At 43.3% G+C, this 20,511-nt stretch overlaps 1 protein-coding gene across 12 annotated transcripts in view; it reads left to right on the top strand.

Moving 5' to 3' along the window:
- CACNA1I (calcium voltage-gated channel subunit alpha1 I) overlaps positions 1–20,511 on the top strand; it is a 178,600-nt gene that overhangs the window by 80,441 nt on the left and 77,648 nt on the right. For 2 of the 12 annotated variants that reach the window (XM_080590042.1, XM_080590047.1), the window contains 2 exons: positions 9,919–10,030; positions 10,805–10,938. In XM_080590042.1, coding sequence (XP_080446168.1) covers positions 9,919–10,030; positions 10,805–10,938 — 246 coding nt within the window. Of the gene's footprint in view, positions 1–4,320; positions 4,430–7,678; positions 7,812–7,859; positions 9,633–9,735; positions 9,798–9,877; positions 10,031–10,804; positions 10,939–11,301; positions 11,433–20,511 lie in introns of those variants that run through there. The other 10 variants (XM_080590052.1, XM_080590048.1, XM_080590050.1 and 7 more) reach the window with 9 other exon arrangements.

The following is a 20,511-nucleotide window of genomic DNA, read 5'->3' as shown; positions in this document are numbered from 1 at the left end:
AGTAACAAGCATCTCCCCCACCTCACAAGTACCTCCGTTACACGTACACATGAGGAGCCTCCTTTCTGGGAGGCCATCCGCAGCCTGTTTGCCTCCTCGAGGAGGTGCCAGCAGCTGCTGTGAGCCTGCGTGGCTGTGAGCCGGCTGGAGCTCCGAGCCTCCAGTTATCTGCTGAGGCAGATTGGCTTACTTGTTTGCAATCAGTCCTTCCTCCAGGCACGTGTCCTGCAGGCTGTCGGTGCCAGTTCTTCCAGCGTACCCTCTGGGAACCAGGGCAAAGGGCCCTGGGATGCATCCAGATACAAGTCTTCAAAAAAATAAAAAGGAAAATAGTGAGGGGGGAAAAAAAAACACATTCAAAGTGGAGGGGATGGCATCCTGAAACCTTGACAATAATTAGTTTTAGTTAATTACAGCCAAAAAATTAACTCATTGAAACAAACTGGAGCTCATACCCAGCTCTTTTTGTTACTGCTCTGCATTTTGCTTAGACCGTATGCAATTTCTTCCGAGTGACCTTACCGAGCACTCCCTACACTTCTGAATTAATCTTTATTTACTTTGCTGTAAAGCTTTCTGTCACCACATGACTTTCTTTTCTGTACTGAAGCACTCCTCAGAAAAGCCTGCTAAGCTAAGCACCAAGCACATGATTTCGTGATGCTGTATGCACTGAAAGCATTGCCTAGATGGGAGAAAGGAGAAAGGCAAAGTGACTTTATCCCATCTTGCTGCCTCTCTAATTCAGGACTGCTAGCAGAGTCAGAGTACCCTCTAACATCAGATAGCCTTGGAAACTGGCTGCCTGGAGGAACAAGGTGCTCACTTCTGCGTCCTTCAAGTGATGTGCTGGAGTACAACATGCTGCCCTGGCACCTGCAAAGAGTAGAGCCCCCCCTTTTAAATTGTGAAAAGGTCTATAAACCATCCTTTGTGCTTTTATCGTCTTCCCCACACTCCTGCAAAGTGAGAGGGCCTTTTACCAAAGTGCTCTGAACTCCTTTCAGATGGTGCTTATTGTGTGTGCCTGTGAGTTCAGCTTGGACCCATGCAACCTTTGCCAGACACGGGTGGGAGGTTGCACAGAGTGGGAAAATAAATCTGCAACATCTGAAAAGAAGGATGGACTAGAAAGATAGCAGAGTGATGAACAGAGACCAGTGCAAAAACAAGGAGCAAGAACAGAAAAAGAGCAAGTGCTTGGGTTTGTCCTATCTCCACACCTTCAGTGTTTGTGAGGTTCCTTATTCTTGTTTTCCTCTCCAGGGAAACCGCTTTGTACTCAAAGACAGGTATTTCTATCATCCCTTTGGAATCACTGTAAAGTAATGGCATGGGGGAAATCCACAACTGCGCAAAAGCTACACCCAGGACCCATTCCTGTCTGTGAGCTTCCATTTCAGGAGGTTTGTTGAACTACCTACCTTGTGCACCACAGACCATTTCCCAAGGCCCCCTGAGCCTAAAACCCATAGTAAGAGGAAAAACGCCCCACCAGTAAAACACCAGGAAGGAAGCTGAGGCCTCCCTTTACTGGGAATGTGAAAGATGTGTGAGAAATGGAAGGAACTGACCACGCGACCCTTTGCTTTAGACTCTGCTCAACACTGTGCAGCCAACTCCTTCCACCCTTAACTTGCATTCTCATTTTACCATTTTGCTTTCATGAGATACTAGGCTGCTCATCTGGTGGGCTTGAGGGGCACAATGTGGTCTCAACAAAATCAGCAAGAGGCAGAGGTTGGTGTGCTGTAAAAGGTCCCACAAAAAGTGCTGGTGTATCCTTAAGAGCGTGCATGTCTTCCAGAACCTGGCACTCTGCTCCTGGTTCCTGAAGAAACATTTATTCCTTCATTAATTTATTTTCACTCCAAACATTTAAGTTTCCATTAGTGTGGGGGAAGGAGAGCTCTGGAAAGCAAAAGAGAAGACAGTGACAGGGGAAAAAGGAAAAAGAAAAAAAAAACCACACAACAAAATAAAACAGAAGACACTGGGAGCAGTAGGGAGAGAAAGAGAATTTATTCAGTTTTTTAAATTTAATTTTTTATTAATTTATTTTGCTCTCTCTGCCCTCCTGAGTCCATCATCACTAGTTCTTTCCTTCTCCCTGTCTTGAATTATACTCACATAGACACTGCTGTCATAGTGTTATGTTTATCTGGTGGATATGTCTAGTGGTCCCACCAAAGGTAAAGACCCCATTCAGACCCGTTGCTATACAGAGGCCAAAGGAGGGACTGCAGTACTGCCAGACACATCAGGACTCTTACACTGGTTTGAAAGGTGCTGGGGAAGACTTACATGACTTGGGGTGGCGTTTCTGGGAGGCAGGCCAACAAAGCACAGAAATGAAGGAGGAGGAGTTTGGGTTTGTTTGCAAAGCACTTCATGTTTTTACACTTTGGAAGGAACTTTCTGCCAAATAAGCTCGAATACATCCAGATTAAATCAGATAAAATGCTGACAAAAAAAAAACCAAAACAAAACAACATGCCATGTGTCTGGCTCTGGTTTGATAACAGTGACTCCACCAGTCTCTCCGTCTTGTTTCCTCACTTCCCAGGGTCATGCATGATGAGGGCTCGTGTTTCAGAGCATTCAGATACCCAGTTCAAATTCAGATTTTGTAACTCTGGAGCACATTGTTAATTCAAATAATTCTTGGACTACTAAAGCCTCCCTGCCTTGGCCTGCCCTTATCACAAATTGAGGTCCTCTCCATCCGAGTGCAAAAATAAAGACTAACTCTTCTAAGGTGCCTACTTTGCCACTGATAGCAGTGGTGAATTGACTCCACAGAGTGAAATCTTAATAAGCAGTAAGAGCTTCAAGGTTTGGATCCCAGTTTGTGTTTAAGGGGGCTTCCTCTGGTGGTCCTTCCCTGCTGTGACACCCCTGCAGATCCAGCTGCAGCAGGAAGAAGCTGCTGAACCTTCTGTTAGGAGCTTTTGGAGCAAAATTCTTTCAACTGTCTTTTACTATAATAACGTTCCAAGCTGCAGTCATATTACCTCATGCTGTGACCTTGTTGATGCTCCTAATGTGAAGCCAGGTCAGATTTTGGATAGAGATCTCCAAGGCAGAGCCAGAATGCTGCAGGAGGCACCATTTGGGGGTCAGCAGGAGGTGCGATTTCTCGAGTCAGTCCTGAACTGATCCCACAGCATGGTGGAGTATTGCTTTGCTGGCAAAAAGACCTGCAACTGCAGTCCCAGCCATCTAAGGATATTAAAAAGCTCTTTATCCAGGAACAGTCATTACCTCTAATACCCTGCTCAAGTTTAAATTTGGGTAATTACTTTCTTCTGACCTCGGGTGTTGTTTTTTTGTTTTGTTTTTATTTTTTCCCCAGATGCTACTTTTTTTTCATGCTTCCTATTGTAGCTTCCTGTAGTAAACAGCTTTGTAGGAATGTTACACACCGTTAAACAGATGCTCTTTTGGACCCTAAGAGCTAGATGCAATTCGGAGGTGGGTCGTTATCAGTAGAGAAGCTCTAGGGTCCAGCTGCTACAGGCAGGATGTAATCATTAATAGTAGGGCTGTAGCAACATTGATGAAGAAGCACGGTAATTGTGAGGTATTTCAATAATTATAATAATGAATAATCTCATCTGTACACCTCTTCTGAAGAAAACAACAGGTTGATTTAGAAGACCAACTTATATCCATCAGGTTGTTGTGACAGCTAGCCAGATTTCTTGGTGCAACTCACTCTAGGTCTAGGAACAATGGGTTCTCCTGTGTTTGCTGTGGTGGAGCATTGTAAACAAGTCTCGCTTTCTCTCTGCAGTCTCCTATTTAGTTAGTGGTCCTCTGTGGTGGCCTTATGCTAGGTCAGAGCTCACCCTTTGCCTTCCTATTCCTAGAATATCTGAAGATTTGTCTCATTGTGTTAATACCTCTGTCTATTTGCTCTTCGGATTCCATCTTAGCCTCTTAATCTCAATTGTACATTTTTCCTGTCAGAGGTTAAATTTCTTTCTATTAGTTTTGGTTTTGCTAGACTTGAGAGTTTAATGGACACAATTAGCAGGTCTGAATAAATCATTACGGAAGGAGTTTTAAGAAATGAGAAATTTGCTCCATTTTGTTTCTGTAATGGGGGAAAAAAAAGCCATCTGCAGTGTATTCACAGTGGATATAATATGGTGAATGAGATACAACCAGCTTAGTTCTCATTAGTCTTTAAGCTAGCTCTGAATTTGAGCTGTGCAGCCAGAAGCCTGTGCAGCCTGCTACAGGGACCCCTTTTCTGAGCGATCCTCGGAAGTCAGACTGATCAGAGAGGTTCACCCATGGTACTTCCTTTTGCAGGTGTTTATCTAACTTACTGTGGATGTGACCGAGCTTTTTCCTCTTCTGATAAATCTGTCTTTGGTGGAAACTCCCTTCCAAGGAGCAGAAACATGGAAGTATTTGCCAGGTATTTAAAATCTCTCCATCTCCTCCCTCTTCTGTGCTCCATTGCCCTGCCTCCCAGGAACACCATCACAGGTTGTGTAAGTCTTCCCTAGTGCCTCTCAAATCAACATTACAATCCTGCTGCGTTTGGCAGTACTGCAGTCCTTTCCTTGGCAACAATATTGCAAAAGATTTGAAGACCTCTATGATGCATATGTCAGATGCTCCTCTTTCACGAGAAGAATGTATATATGATGATGTGATATATACAAGTGTGTATACATACAAGAGATTACATTGATATCTGAAGACCTAGAGCATGTCAACCTTGAGGGTTTGCAGAAAAGCCTTTATAACTTGTCTTTAGTGGCTTGGCTGCCATGAAATCTCAGCATTGCAACATTTGGTATTGGCATTTAATTTCTGATTGACTCAGAACTCAAAAAGCGAGAGTTCTAAGTCAGGTCAAAAACCCACAACCTTTTTTTCTGTAATGTTGAAACATTTCTCTGTGCTAAAAAAAAAAAAAAAAAAAAGGGCAGAAGAAATGTTTCAGCCTTTCCAAAATAGATTTTTTAAAGCTTTTTGTTCTGAGAAGTGTTTTGATTGTTTTGATCTAGTTGAACACAAACACATTTTGAGATGTATTTTCCTTTGAATGTAACATCTGATGTTCACTCAACTCCTTCTACTGGGTTAGGTTAGCAGATTGAGGCTGAAGTGAAAGAACCCTGTTGCTTCTGCTGGCTTGTTTTGTAGAGAAAAGACCACAAAATTCCAAAACATCAGCATAAAATAAGGAAAAAAAAAAAAAAGGAAGTGGTGATAAGAAAAAAGTGGGAGGGAGAAAAAAATGAGACCCACCTATGAGGGTATCTGCAAAAGCCAATAGCACCGAAGGAGCGAAAATGAGGACTACTTTCCCCAGAGCTACTTGTCTCTCTGACCTTCGCAACACAAATCATTCCTTCCATTATAAATGAAATATTAACTGTCATGCAGCAGTTACAGCATCCTACTGGCTTCTTGCAGGAGGGTCACAAAGCAGTAGAGGAAAACAGGGAAGAAACACAGTGCTGTCCTTACAGAGTTTGTTTCAAAAGGAGAGAAAGTAAGTGCGATCATCGCAAAAGGGAATGACAGGGTGCAGCTGCCTACCTGGTGGAAAGCATGGTTAGAAAAGAGGGAGGTGGGAAGGATCCTAAAGAGGAGGCAGAGGAAGGAGGAATGATAATGGAAATGTGATGTCTCATCTCAGGGCGACCATGGGATATGCTGGTGACAGCTCAGAGCTGGGAGGCCACAAGAAGTTGTGTGCATGGTTGTCCAGCGTTTGGCTGGGAAGCATCGTGTGGGGCTCCATCTTTCCATCTATGTTTTTTTGCTGGTGATACCTGCTGCTGCTACTTCAGTCATTGAATTTCGCTGCTGCAGCAGGCCCTGCTCTCTGTTTTGGGGCAGGAGCAGGGGTTATCATAACCATTCACAATGTAGAGCTAATTTCTTCCTCCTGTTGTAAGCCCTTTGTAGCCAAGGCATTTTTACTGCAGGTTCAATGGGCCCAAGATGTTCAAGGCATCTCTAGGAACGGGTATAATCAGAGATTATAGTCAAAGCAACTCTAGGAATGGGTATAATCAGAGATAGCAGCAAGGCAGACTGAGGAAAGTCACACATGTAAAGCTTATGTATTTTCTGTGCTGTTAGGAGCACCAGCAGCTGGGTTTGGTGTACTCTTAATCTCCAGGTGAAGATGAAAGAGGGAAAGGAGAGAGGAGCCCAGAGTATTGCTTTGTTTTGCTTTGTTCTTGTATTTTTGTCAGCGAGAAGAAGCAGAGATTGAGGCTGATCCCAAGAACATTAAGTAGCGCCCAGTTTTCCCATGCACAAGCTAATTACAGCCCTGATGCAGAGATACCTCGCTTCTGCTGTTTGTCACTTAGTAATCGAGCCTGAGGGCTTTGCCTGCACCTCATCACCTGTTTCTAGCATCATCTTGCATTACGCATAGTCATGTTATCAAGCACTACGGCAACGTGTCCAGGTCCCAGAAACACCTGTAGGTCTCCTTAATTGTCCTGCAACTTGTGGCTTTCAGCTAAGGCTCCGTCTCAGATGGTTTAGGGTGGTTCTCCCCTGGTGTGTGCTGGTGATGGACGTCCCCCTTCAGTCTCTACCCATCCCCGCTGGAGAACATGGTGGAGGGTCAATGGATACGTGGCGGCTGCCTCTGGCCACCACCTGGACGGGCCGCACTCAGGCTGTGTAATTAGACGCCTTCAGCTTCGGAAGAAGTTAATTAGGAATGAAACTTCTGACCGAATGATGCAGATTGCGAAGACGGGCTTTGTCAGCAGCTGAAATTAATTACAGGCTCAGGCACAGGGAAAAGCGGGGCGGGGGAAGGCTGCGGGGAGGGGGAGGCCTCATCACCGAAAGGAAGATGATGAACCTGGCTGCAGGCTGTTGCCGTGGTGACGGGAGGCCGTGATGGTGTTTGACAGCTAGTGGTGACACATGGAAGGCCGCAGGTACCTCTAATTACCCCCTCCGCTGACCCAAGCGGGCAGCAACCCCTCCTGACTCGGGGCAGGAGATGCTCTGCTTTTCTCCTTGTGCTTTCTTCCTCTCCGCCGCAGGTGGGATCTGCCTTTTCGGGGGCCCCCGCCTGCTCTGAAAGGGAAACCATGTGGTGGCAGGAGGAAAGCTTTTCCTAATATCGCTTTAATCGCCCAGGAGCCGCCAGCGATTCAGCAGCGTCCTCAGGAAGCCTGGACGAGGCTGGCAAACTTTCAGAGAGCTGTTATCTGAAAGACGGGGGAGGAGAAACTGAGTGCAGCCAGCCTCACATTTTTGAGAAAGAAGATTCAAGGCCTCCTGCACCTGGCCCAAATTTCTGGGTTTTGGGGTGTGCTTGCTGTGGTTGTCTGGGCCTTGAGTTTCAGGGTCTTGCCAGCTGTCTGCAGGTGCCTCTCCAGGGTCTGTGTGGCCCTGGGGGCTGCTGCAGGGGGAGCGAGAGGAGAAAAGTTACCACAGGAGCATCCTGGCCACCCACATGATGCCGCTGCCAAAGCACACACGCAAAAACATAGATACTTGCAAAATAAACCCCTGACTTCAAGCCCTGAACTCCCTGAGGCTGGTGGTGGTTGGAGAGTACTCCCTGCTGTCAGGTCTCTCATGACATGTTGTCTGGTCGTTTCCTAAAAAAAAACAACCTTCTAGCTTTTAAAGTGATTTCTGCTCTTTGTTTTCTATGTATTTATTTCAGCCAGGACTACTCTGAGTGCTGATGGGGATAACACATGCCTGGGGGATTAAAGATGACAGCTGGATTGTGCTCAGTGGTGCCCAGTGACAGGACAAAAGGCGATGGGCATAGACTGAAGCATGGGAAATCCCATGTAAGCAAACACTGCATAAGTAGTCAAAGGCTGAGGCAGGCTGCCCAGAGAGGCTCTAGTGTCTCCATCTCTAGAGATATTGAAACCCAACTGGACATGACTCTGAGCAATCTGCTGTAATCAACCCTCCTTTAAGTAGGGGGGTTGGAAAAGATCACCATAGGAAGTCCCTTCCAGCATCAGCCCTTCTGTGGCTCTGTGATTGTGAGAGATGGCACAAAGCAGTTGTTGGAAAGTCCAGAAGAGAACTGTAGTCATACCTGAAAGGCCTGGGAGAGGTAATGGAAACCTCTCCAAGTGCTTTCCTGGACTTTGAATTGGGTCATTATACAAATACACAGGAGACAGAAAGGTGGGAAATTGAAATTGTGTTGTATAGACCTCAGGGGATAAACATTTTACTCAGTCCCTTTTGGCATGTTTCTCTCCAAAAAGGCCTCTGTTTCTGAAGCCCATTGTGAGGGTAGGCTCTATGTACTTACTTCATAGACTGCTTGGGATTAACTTTGTGAGGGAGAGTGATAACACGTTCTTAAAATCACCTCGTAGCATGATTGGCACAGTAGAGCTGGTTCCCTGTTCTTGTCTGATTTTGCAACTGAAGGTAGCTCACTGAAAACCAGGTGGGGGAGAAGAGAAAGAATTAATAATCTTCTAGATCAGATTATGCGGGTTAGTCATGAATCACTGTCAGAGAACGAGCAAGGAAAATTTGCTCAGAACAAACCATGGATTTTGAGTGTCTTTCAGAAGTGAGCAGAGATACAGGCCACAGTTTTGGATTTGGTTCTGTGAGGAGTGAAAACGGGTGTGCTTAGTGAGTTGTATTTTTAATAGACAATTTCTCAGCTCTGTTAGTTTAAATTAAGAAAAAAAATGAAACAAAACTTTGAAAATGGAAACTGAGCAGGGATGCTTGTGAGGCGTGTTAAATTACACAAGTGATGTTTCTGCCAGAGGTTGGAGGTCCATTCTCATTAGATCTACATCGCTGCTTTGCAATGCCAATACTGGAAAGAAATCACAGAAATGTGTGCCCAATTTTAGAGTTAAAACACTGTAAATGAGTCCTTGGATAAGTGAGAATTGGGTCCTAAGCCTCCTTCATTTGAAAGAGTGGGATGGTGAAAACGAGGCAGATAGAGGCTGTGAAGGGCTCAGAAAAGGTTGCTCAACTACACCATTTTTACCCTCTGTTGTAACATATAAGTGAAGTGGCACTTGATGAAATTAAAAGGCAACAAATTAAGTATAATAGGAGGAAACACTTTTTAATGTAAAGTATAATTAGCCAATGTAGCTTACAGCTGCCAACTATTATTGAAGCAGATATTTTAGAAAGATTCTCAACAAAGGATTCAAATGAATAAGCAAAGCATCTGCAGGGACACCACTATAGCTGAGAAAACAATTATAAGGGCTATCAATCCTCATGCTTTAGGGCACAAACAGATCACCAGCTGGGGTCAGAAATGCAATTTCCCCCCATGGTTACTGAATAACTTAATTAGGCACATGGTGAAGTTTTATCCTGCATGGGTCACTGCTGGAAGCAGAATAACAGATTAGATGGACCATTGACCAGTTCCAATATGGCAACTCTTTATCTTCACTCCTCGCTTCTCAGAAGTGAAGAGGGAGACTTCTAGCCTTATGCTGTACCCCCTTCCCAGAAGGGCTGTAATCGTTGGGCTCATGCAGAGACCCAGCTGTCCGTTTCATTGCATTCAATATAGCCTTTCACCAGATCTCAGAGATCTCTGCTGCCTCTGAGTTTTGTGGCACCACAGAAAGTCTCTTCCCACTGTATTTGTAAGATTTGTAAGTCAACAAGAGAGGAGTCAGTGTGTGTTTAACTATGGCAACAATTTGACTTGTCTAAGTACCTTAGGGCTCTGAGCTGCCTGTACGTTCACTTTTTCAGAAGAGTTTTGGCTTAACCAAACAGTGGAGAAGCGAGGAACTGAGGGAGAAAAACATAAGAATGTAATATATCAGCTTCCCAGCAGTTATTGCCCTTCATCCTCCTATTTTGACATCCCAAGTCTAGATCAAACTTACCTCAGCTGTGATACTTTTGCAGAAGTTTTCCTTGACTCTTTTCCACCTGGTTTGAATGTGTCAGCATGATGGTGATTTTGCTAAACTGCGTTACCTTGGGGATGTACCAGCCATGTGAGGATATGGACTGCCTGTCTGACAGGTGTAAAATCTTGCAGGTAAGCAGACTTCCTTCCTATCACGATGGTGCATCAGTACAAGTCATAACATTTCACACATGTTTTCCTTCAGTGTGCAGTCAACACCTTATCAAAAAGGTTGGTGAGAACACCCCAGCCAGCAAATTAGTAAAATGGCAAGAACTTGCTTTGAGGAGGAGGTAAATGGGGTTAGAGAAAGATAATTAATGAAGTCTATATGTGACCAGGCAATACGGAATAGTTGCTAACCTTCCTGATCCTGTGCATACGACATTTTTTCCCGACACGGGCAGCTACAAGATACATAGCTCAGGGAGAAATAACTGTGGTTATGGCACCCAGACAGGAGGGAATAGCAACCCCCAATGCATTTGCTACTCTGTTGAGGAGCAAGAGTACTACCGAGCCCACAGGTAATGTGGCACTCAAGGTGCCCACGAGGAGAACAAAGAACAGGCACACTAAGATGGGCCATTGGTACCTCCTAGGTGGCCAGGAAAGTCTGTGTGTCCCTGGCTGGTCTTGGACCTGCTGGTTCTGAGTGAACACCTCCTTTCAAGTCCATGTAAGGAGGCCCTAAGTCTACATCAATTATTTCATCCATGGAGAAAAGATAGAGCCCCTTCTTGCTTGCTTTAGAAGCAGGTAGCTGTGGTACCAGCGCTGAGTGGAAAAAGCTTGTCCAGCCCTGCTCCTAACTCATTTTCAGAAGCACTGAAATTGACATTTATTTCGCTTTCTGTATTTTAAAGCTGAGAATGCTTGTCAAACTTGCTCTTGGTTTTCTGGCAGGTATTTGATGATTTCATCTTCATCTTCTTTGCAATGGAAATGGTTTTAAAGATGGTGGCCCTGGGGATCTTTGGCAAGAAGTGTTACCTTGGGGATACCTGGAACCGCCTGGACTTCTTCATTGTTATGGCTGGGTAGGTTGGCAGTTTCTGTGCTTATTTGTTCTGTGTTTGTTGGAGTCTTTTATGGAACTGAAAAACACTCCCCACGTGAAGAGCATATGAAGGTTGTTGGCAACTATGAATGTTTTTCCCTAAGCGTATCGAGCAGGGTTAAGCCCCTCATATCGTGATGGAAGGTAAAAGTAAATCCTTGCAAAGCCAATGATGCTACTCTTGATTTGCCATGGTATAACTGATGGGAAAGTTTCCACTGTGGTGCTACTTCAGGAAATTTGCAAAATTGAATCTGATGTGCTGGGGTTAGTCTATGGAATAAACAGTAGACAAGGTAGCTTAACTCTCCAGCTGACATGCAGCTGTCTATCTCACAACTTCAGTAGACAGTGTTAAGTTGTACTAGCTGAAGAGCAAGCCCAGAAATGTTTTTGTTAATGTCTGAGTGGAGGAGGTACAACCTTTAACAGAACCAAGATGCCTTCTCTGTTTCCAGCAACAGCATTTCAAAGGTAGGATTTTTTTTTTATTATTTATTTATTTATTAACTCTGGGCCTTTTGTCTTTGTTTTGCATTGGCCTAACCCACAATACTATTGGGATAAGTTGACATTTGAGTGTTTTTTATAAGAAAGTAACTATGAAGAAGTTCTGATTTCCCCTCTGCACGTATGAAGTGGAAACCTACCAGGACATGCCTGTTGTATCACGGCAAAATGTCCTTCTCGATACCAGTGGTCATGTGCTTTTTGGGATTTGACTGTTTTCAATCAGATTGCTTTGTGCTATGATAAAAAATAAAAAGTCAGAAAAAACTATGTAATATTGCTGTTCTTACGGCAAAAGAATGGAAATCTTTTCAGAGAGAAACCCCCCACTTTCCTCTCCCTCCCAGCAAGGTATTACCAGCATTCACTGTCACCTGGAAGTGCGTGTATTACTGACAGAGCCAGCAGTGAGTTCAAGCTCTCTTTGCAGAGCTTTTCCCTCAGGTGCAGAACAGCGCTGTCTTTACATTTGCTTTTGACACAGTTGTTCTACAGAAAGACTTGAAAGCTGTTCCCTCTGGAGTGGTGTATAATTGTTTGCTTCTGGGGGGAGCTGAGATTTTCAAACTCAGTTCAGTTGTAAAAGTTTGAAGGTTGATCCTCAGCCGGCTTGTACATGAAAGGAGGACAGACAGGTGAAAGCTGTAGCTTTTTGTGAATTAAAGCAACGTGCATGAGATGGGAAGACCTTTCTTGTGTCTGAGTCTGCTGTGATGAGCATGTGATTTAAAATGGGCTCACATTATGAGGACTGTGAGTTCATCAGGAAAGGAAAAGTTAAAGCATCTGACACGTGCTGGTGAGGAAAAACAGACCATTGAATGTTCTAGCCTGAGCTTCTGGTGGCAAAAGGTGCTGGTGACCGGGTGCAGGGAAAATGAGATATTGAGGAGGAAAGGGAAGTATAAGTGTGTTTGAAAGGGGGACCTCAGAGCCCACGGTGTTCCTCTTTGGGGTGATGTGCTACGTACACAGGATGGGAGGAAGGCTCTGCTCCAGGCGGGAGCAGGATAGGCAGCATATTGCTGGGTTGCAAAAGGTTTGGGAATGGGGGTCTTGCTCTGCCTAGTACCCCTGCAAGCATGGTGTGTGAGAATTACTGTCTGGAGAGATGAAGAAATCAATGGGGCAATGCTAAGTGAAAGAGAGTGAGCTCAAATGCTTGTTTCATGCAGAAAACAGATGAAAATGAATGTTGTACAAACTGCACCACAGGAGGTTCCATCTAAACATCAGGAAGCATTCTTTGATATACAGGTGATGGAGCACTGGCACAGGGTGCCCAGAGAGGCTGTAGACTCTCCCTGCTTGGAGATCTCCAAAAGCTGCCTGGATGTGGTTCTAGGCATGCTGCTCTGGGAGGCCCTGCTGGAGCTGGGCTTGGAGCAGGGGGCCTCCAGGTCCCTTCCCACCTCAGCCTTTCCTTGGTTCTGTGAAATCCCTGCTACCTGGATCAGAAGCAAGTAAACCCCATTTATACCTTTCATCTGCCATCATTGCTGGAGAAATCTGAGAATAGAGAGTCATTTGCGCATCTGATAGTGGTACTAGAAGTGAAGCTCATATCTGAACTCCTTTCAATGCCGAAGAGACTCAGAGTCAACTCCTTAGATATAAAATAATCAGTGTGGAGGACTTTTCATTTCAGGTCCAAAACCGAAAGAAATTTGTTTCCTGATTTCTATACAATTGTCCTCATGAGGTGTCAGGCTGAAATGATAGTAATCTCATTAGAATATCTGATCTCAAAAGACTTCTTCTGCTAAAGAAAGATTTTCCCATTTAGTTATATAGAACTAATGACTATATAATGTATTTTGAGTTATAAAAGCTTGTAGTTATTAATTCATTATTCTTTGAAATTCATTAAAATTGTCTGCACTGTTTAAATCAAATCCAAGTAGAGGCTCAAACATGCCCTTACATACAGACTGTAGGCTTTTATTTAAACTCAGACTTAAGCCCCAGGCTTTATCCTGACTGGTCCCACACCTGGATCATGGCTTCACCTTGCTCCCGGTCCAAATGCTGCCCTAGCCTTCTGACTAAGGGAAGGCAGCCTGCATCAGGTCTTGCATATTTTCTCCATGCCAGTGAGTTAAATCCTGAAAATAAGCCAATCAGTTTAATCTAAAGGCCTTCTCTTTTTCATTGTCCTGGGCTCTCAAGGACTGCAAGGGAAGTCATAAATTTGACCCTTAAGAAAACATCCATGATGTTGAAAAGTAATGCACTGCCTAGAAGGCATTTGAGCATCTCTCAAATTCAAGAATAAGGACTGTATTTCCCAGCCTTTTTTTTCTTCCTTTCTCCCTTTGCAAATACATACATAAGCGGTGCTCCAAGCAAGGCATCAAAGGTTCAGAGAGTGAACTGCAGCCTGGAAAAGCCAAGTGCAAGCAAGGGACTGTTCTGTCGGGTGCTCCTGGGCGGCTGAGATACCTCCATCTGCCTAGCTGCATGACAGCATGTTTTATCAAAGAGCATAATGATTATTTGCTGCTATTGCCCCAGACAGTGCTTTGGTTACATAAGCCATGCATTCAGGCGTTCTTTTGTAGTTTTCTCCTCACTTCCTTGGAAAGCCAGAAGCTATAGTTTTAGTTAGCTGAATTCCCTTGTGTGCCCCTGCCCTGCTTGCCCCTGCTCCCCACGCAACCCAGCAGCTCAAGGAGGAAGACTCCATTGTCACTAAAAATGCTCAGTTTCCATGGCGATAGGAGCTGACATCACCAGAACTTTCTCCCCTCTCGCACACTCCCTCCCCCAACCACCTTCAACACGTTTTTTCAGAAAGGATTAAAAAAACCCACAAACAACAAAACCCATAAAACAACAGTCCTAAGTCAATGTTCTTCATTGTTACCTTCAGAGTTCCTAAAATGGAGAGAGGGAATTTGGGTTGAATGGCCATGCCCTTGTGTGCCCAAGCAACAGGGGCTGCAATTTTGGCTTTCCAATACTCCTGCTCCCAACTGCTTGCTGGTGATGGGAGGTTGCAGGTTCCCAGACGTTTCATGCAGGCTGTTTGTCACCAGCTGTCCCAGTGGGAGTCCCTCTTCCCATGCTTTTGTGTTCATGTCTTGTCTGTCATCATTTGTTTCCCACAGCAATGGGTGCTTTTGGAGAGCTTGATCTGCAGCAACTCAAAGGGCAGCTTCCTAAAGTTGAGATCCTGCTATTTTTTGAAAACTGAGATAATCAGTCACGCTGAAAACTTAGGCCAGACTCTCTACATGAATTTAGGAGAAGTCACTTATTTCTGGGATAATGCTCATCACCTTTTAAAGTTAGGCATTTCTCTAGCAACAAAGAGTGAGCAATTTCTACTGCCTGCTCTACTCTGTGAATAAGAGTTGTGTTCAAATGTGGTTGGAGATGTCCCTCTCGGAGAGAGGTGTCCCTTTACATGACTCTGTTGTGAGCCTCCTTGTGTGAGGAGTGAATTCATGCAACCTGCCCGGCCCTTGGGGCATTAATTCCACCAGGGGGTGTTTGTTATGCCTCTCTTGAGCCAGTTGCTATAATTAGAGATCTGTGGTGGGAATTATGTCTGTCTGCCCTGTTCTGCAGCATCCCCCTAATTGTTCTACTATGGAATATACTTGTATGGATGGTAGTTTAAGGGGATATAGGGCTTTATTGCATGACCAGGGGGATGCTTAAGATTACAGGTTTGTGCACAGAATATATCCAAAATCTTTCCTTAACTAGTTCAATAGCTGGGGAGAGGCTGGTATATCTTTCACAGAATATCCTTTCTTTGCCTCTCTCCATCATCACACTGCAACATAGATCTCATAAACTGATCAAATCCCATCCTAACCTTGCCTTTGATGAGAATGGTGTGACTTGTGTACTTTGTCATTTTAAGACACAATTGCAGGTTTGTTTAACAGCTTTTAAAAAAAAGCTGTGGTGGACAGCAGAGCAAGACACTCAGAGCAAGTCGTCACTTCAGTGCCTTATGCATTGGTAATACGGTCTCATTTTTCAGACCCAAATTTTCCTATTCCTACAGCTAAGGATCGCAGTAACCCACCTAGTCACAACACCTCCCTATTAATGTATTCAGCTACTTTCTCCAGTGGCTCCAAGTTGTTATCTATTTATATATTTTATTTATTTATTTATTATTTATTTTTTTTTTTCCACCTCACAATCATGTCTTCTGAAGAAAGAAAATCCCTTCCTATTAGTAGGGACAGCAAACTTTGTTCCCAGATATGTGGTGTTACATTTGTTCATGCTGGCATATATATTATTTGCATTTCCAAAGCAGTTCATACTGTTCTGTATTGCTGGCTTATCCTCTTTATTTCTTTTCTGTTCTCTCAAAAATATGCTTCAACTGCAAAATCCATTAGTGTTTTTTTGTTTGTTTGTTTGTTTTTTGAATTTTCTGCCAGGTTGTAATAAATAAATAAAGAACAGAGTGGCAAGAATTGTACATTACAGAAGTACATCTGCTCCCAAATAAGTCCCTATTTACTGTTGCATGTGAGGCTTATTACTTAGCCAGTTTTTCTCCAGATAATGTATGTCATGATGATTTCATATCATTCCAGTCATATCAACATAATTACTTGTGTGAACCAGACTTGTAATCTCATAAGAAATTATAGCACATTAGTTTGATGATGTCTATTTTTCCTTAAACCTGTGTTGATTATGGCTAATTTTATTATCCACCTTTAATCCGTAATCTATCAAAGCCACGTATTGACGATTTCATTACTGTACTGTGATCAGCATCAGTCCAGTCAGCCTACTGAGATCACTGTGTAGCTAAAGGACTGGCACAGCATCAGAATTTCTCTGACCTTTGGATACTTTCCCAGTTTTCTGAGACTAACCAAAAATCAACAGCACTGGTCCAGGACTTTTTTGGCCAACTCTTTTAAAACTCTTGGATATAAGTTGTCCAACCCTGCTTATCTTAGAGTATCCCTGTTTTGATAAGTACAGGTAAAACACTTGGTCACAGCCGTAATTGAAAGCAGGTCATTATCATATTTGTTTAAAAAAAAAAGTATCATCTGACCTTCCCCATAGGACTTTTCTTTTTAATTGATGTTTCTGCCTTTTTACACTGTTCATGACAATTCTGTTTTCTTCTTCCAGTGATTGACTTGTACCATTTTATGTTTGTCCAGTTCTCTTACAAATTTTCTGGATTTTTCATCTCTTAATTTATATTCATTGGTATCAGCTTTCCCCTCTCTTGCTTTCGTTATATTGCTGCTTTTGCTCATTTTGTACTATCTTTTTAACCAGTTCAGCTTTCTTGTCTCTCTTGTAGCTTCTTGGATACCTGATAAATATTCTTAAGTAATACTTGTTTGTTGTCCATAGTTCATGAATTGAATTCTTTACCCTGACAGGTTTGACGCATGGCTGTTTCCTTGTGTTTTCAACTTCATGAATATGGGCCCTCTAATCCACCAAGTATATCTAGTAGTGTTGATGACCCTACTTGACATGTACATGCCACATGTAATTAAATAGTCCCAGCTTTAAGTTCATTGATTGCTCACACACACACACAAAACAACAACAAACCAAAATATCTTAATAGACCATCTCTGCATCTTTGGTTCTAAAACTCAGTTTTTAATTTATGCTGCACTTCATTGTAAATGCTGGGAAATTGTAAGAATATTTAGTTGTCCCCAGCACATTGTCCAAATCCAACTCTTGCAGAATGGATAAACGGAGGCTGTTGGTTGTTTGTTGTTGTTTTTTTGGTTTTTCCCTTTTTCCGATGAGTTACAGAGCAATACCAAGAGAGCTGTTTTCAAGTGTGATCTGTATATACCTAGTCATATTCATAGGCTAAGAATATAATAAAGGTTGGAAAAGGACCTTATGAGGAGTCCAGTCCAATATCTTGCTCAGGGGTAAATAACAAACTCAGATTAGGTTGCTTGGAGTTGTCCAGTCTGGTCTTGGAACGCCCCAGAGATGAAGACTGAACTACCTTTCTGGGCCTCTGCCCTGCTGCTTATTTATCTGTATATTTAGTCTGAGCCTCCCTTCCCTGTTGGATTTATATCTGTTGTCTTGCTTTCCTGCCATGCACCATTGCAGAGGTACCACAGAGCAAAGGGGGTGATCCCTTCCTGCATCTACTGGCTACACTTCTGTTGGTGCAGCCTGGTATGGCGTCTGCTTTCCTTTCTGCAAGGGTACACCACGGGCCACATGTCACCTGCTGTCCCCCAGGTCCTTTCCAGCAGAGCCACTACCCAGTACGAAGGCAGTGGGTCAGCCCAGCCCAAGTGCAAGACCTTGCGTTTGTCTTGGACTCCATGAAGCTCCTGTCAGCCCATTCCTCTAGCCAGGAGGAATTCTCTGCTTTAAATAGCAGAAAATTAATTCATAACTTAACTCTTAATTTCCAAATTGTCACTGAGTCTGTACTCGAAATTTGTCAAAGAGCACTACACCCCCTCCCTTTCTGTCCACTTGAGTCTCCCTTGCTAGGTTAAAATCATTGACTTTAATATTCCTCTCATGCGAATCTTCCCACCAGGCTTTCCTATTGCCATTTAGTCTGTTTATGCTCATAAAATGAACAATTCCTATTCTCTTTATTACTTGGGCCCCTGGCACTGGTGTACAGACAATACAATTTTTCTCTTTTCTACATCTTTTAGTGCCTTGATTAGTTTTGTTCCTGACATGGAAGCCCTGTAAGGATTTACATTTTTCCTAATTTCAACGCTTTCCCCTTTGGTTCTTCATTTAACAGTCTACTGACTGGTCTCTCTCTCATTTCTCTATAAACTAATTCATTTCTAATGAAATGCTAGTTAATGTTTTTGCTTCTCCAGGGGTAGGTAGATGCTTTGCAAGTCTCCCATCCTACCTGGCTGGCCCAACCAGCAGTTCATTGCCAGATTCCTCCATCTTCTCCTTTTATTTTGGGTCAGGTTGCTCAAACTCAAGGAGCTCAGCTGAATGTTTCTTGTCCATCTGCTTTAGAAATTGTGTATAACCTGTAGCATAGCATAAGGAAAACAGTTAATTTCAAAACACATCATAGGTGACATATTGCCCTGGAAGTTTGGAAACCTTCCTAGGTTTGCCTTTTTATCTATTGTTTCGGTCACAGTACAGCAGCACAGCTCTCCTGATATCTTTATTTCCCTTCCAAAGCATCCTTTCCGTTCTGGATAATTATACAGCCTTTGGAGGAGGTTTTCTGGCACCTCTTTACTGCTGGAGACCCCTTCTTGGCCATGTCTGGTAACCCCTTAGACTGAGCAGAACGTTTCTCCTTGCTCCCTGTGCCTCTTAGCAAGCTGTTTTTTTTCAGAGATGTTTTATGCAGCTTCCACACTGGGAGTCTGGAACACATTGCTCTCTATTAACTGTGATTATTACTATTATTGTTATTATTATGACCTTATCTCAGTGGTGCTTATCTACGGTCCTTGATTTGTGCTTCCCCTAAATCCTTAGATATTACTTCCTTTCTTCCATAAACCTGCAGTGATGCTGCTTCCCGAATTCTTCCTCCTGATCAATTTTCACCCCGTTTCTTACCTGTACTGTCCAGTGTCAGTGCAAGTATGTCTGAGCAGCAAGTCTTTCCTTACAAGGAATCCACCAGCTCAAACTTCTGGGACCTCAAGCTCATCCCAAGGCACTTCAGCCTGGGCAAAGGGGGCCAAAGGGTGAGAGGTATCAGCCCCCTGCCTCAAATGCCTCCCCATCCTCAGGCAACAAAATTGTCCACACTGGGAAGATGCTGCTTGGCCTGAGATGCTGATAGACCTTAGTCTCACGAGACAGGGGAGTGTGCTGCCGATCTTCTGTTTTCTCTTTGTTTTTAATTAACTGTGGTCCTTCAGGGACCTGGCTGGAATCTGCATAGTTCTGACTTTAAAATCTCAGACCATTAAATACTTATTAGCAGCAATGTAAACAGCAGAATACTCAGAAAATCTTGGTTAGCTAGTCTTCGATGCCAAATGGAAGTTTCTATAAAATTATGGCAAGTTAGAGAAAACTGTAATAAATACAGCAATTAGGTGTTTCAAGCAGTGATCAGAGAAAGATGGAAACCAGCGAGCAGCAGGCTAAATATCATCTTAACCAAAGGCAGAAATATCAGAATTGCTGCCCTCCCCCCCCAACGCACACTCACTTTTTCCTCCTTAATGATACTAATTATTTCATTTGCTTTCCCCTAGTAAAGCTATCCATAGATGTGCAACATATTGAAATGAAAAGAGTCATCACAACGAAATGAATCACACCAGAGAAGAATCAAAACAAGGAGGCAGCAGTACCCTGCGTGCATTATGTGTAGCTCTCAATTATTGCCTCTAATTCTCTGCCTCCCTAAAAACTAATTCCCTACTGCACAAATCCTTAGCTTCACTAAAAAGAATTGAAGGGGGCACCACCAGCAGCCTTGCAGGATCAAGATGCAAATATTGTTTGTTTTTTTTTTGGCTAAGCAAAGAAATGCAGATCCAGAAGCCTGTGCTCAGTCTCCTGGTTCTCAAAAGTGAGGCCTCATCACTTGTCTTCAGTCATCTGAGCTTGCCCAGTCCCTCTGGCTTTCTTATCACAGTGTGAAAATCTGCTTATGTCTTTTCATATCATGTCTCTGAAACTGTTAAGAAACTCTGACGTTTTCTCTTAGTGCTCAGTTTGGAGAGAAGTCTGAGTGTTCAGGGGTGTGAAATAATCACATCCCAGGCAGCCAGGGAGCAGTCTCACAGGCTTTGGAAGCCTTCAGCAAGATTTCGCTTGTAGAGGAACTTTAAAAAGTAATAAAAAAAAAAAAAAAAGTTTTATACTGGGGGGACAGTTGTGTTTTATATTTTTTTTAGGAATACGAAGCATTGTAGCTCTGTAGCTGTGTAATTAGTAATTTATTACTCCATGACAAAATATCTTTTTGCTAACAGTTACAGTCTCTTTATTTTTATTTTTTATTTATTTATTTTTTGTTTTTAAAGGGTGGAGGGAGATGGGAGATGTAATTTTTTCAGTCCTTGTTTTACTAGCAAGGCCTTTTTTCCCC

This window comes from Anser brachyrhynchus, assembly GCF_964034855.1.
Source record: "Anser brachyrhynchus genome assembly, chromosome: 1".
Taxonomy (NCBI): Eukaryota; Metazoa; Chordata; class Aves; order Anseriformes; family Anatidae; genus Anser; species Anser brachyrhynchus.
Note: the sequence above shows the minus strand (reverse complement) of the source record. Positions and strands in the feature narration are given on the sequence as shown.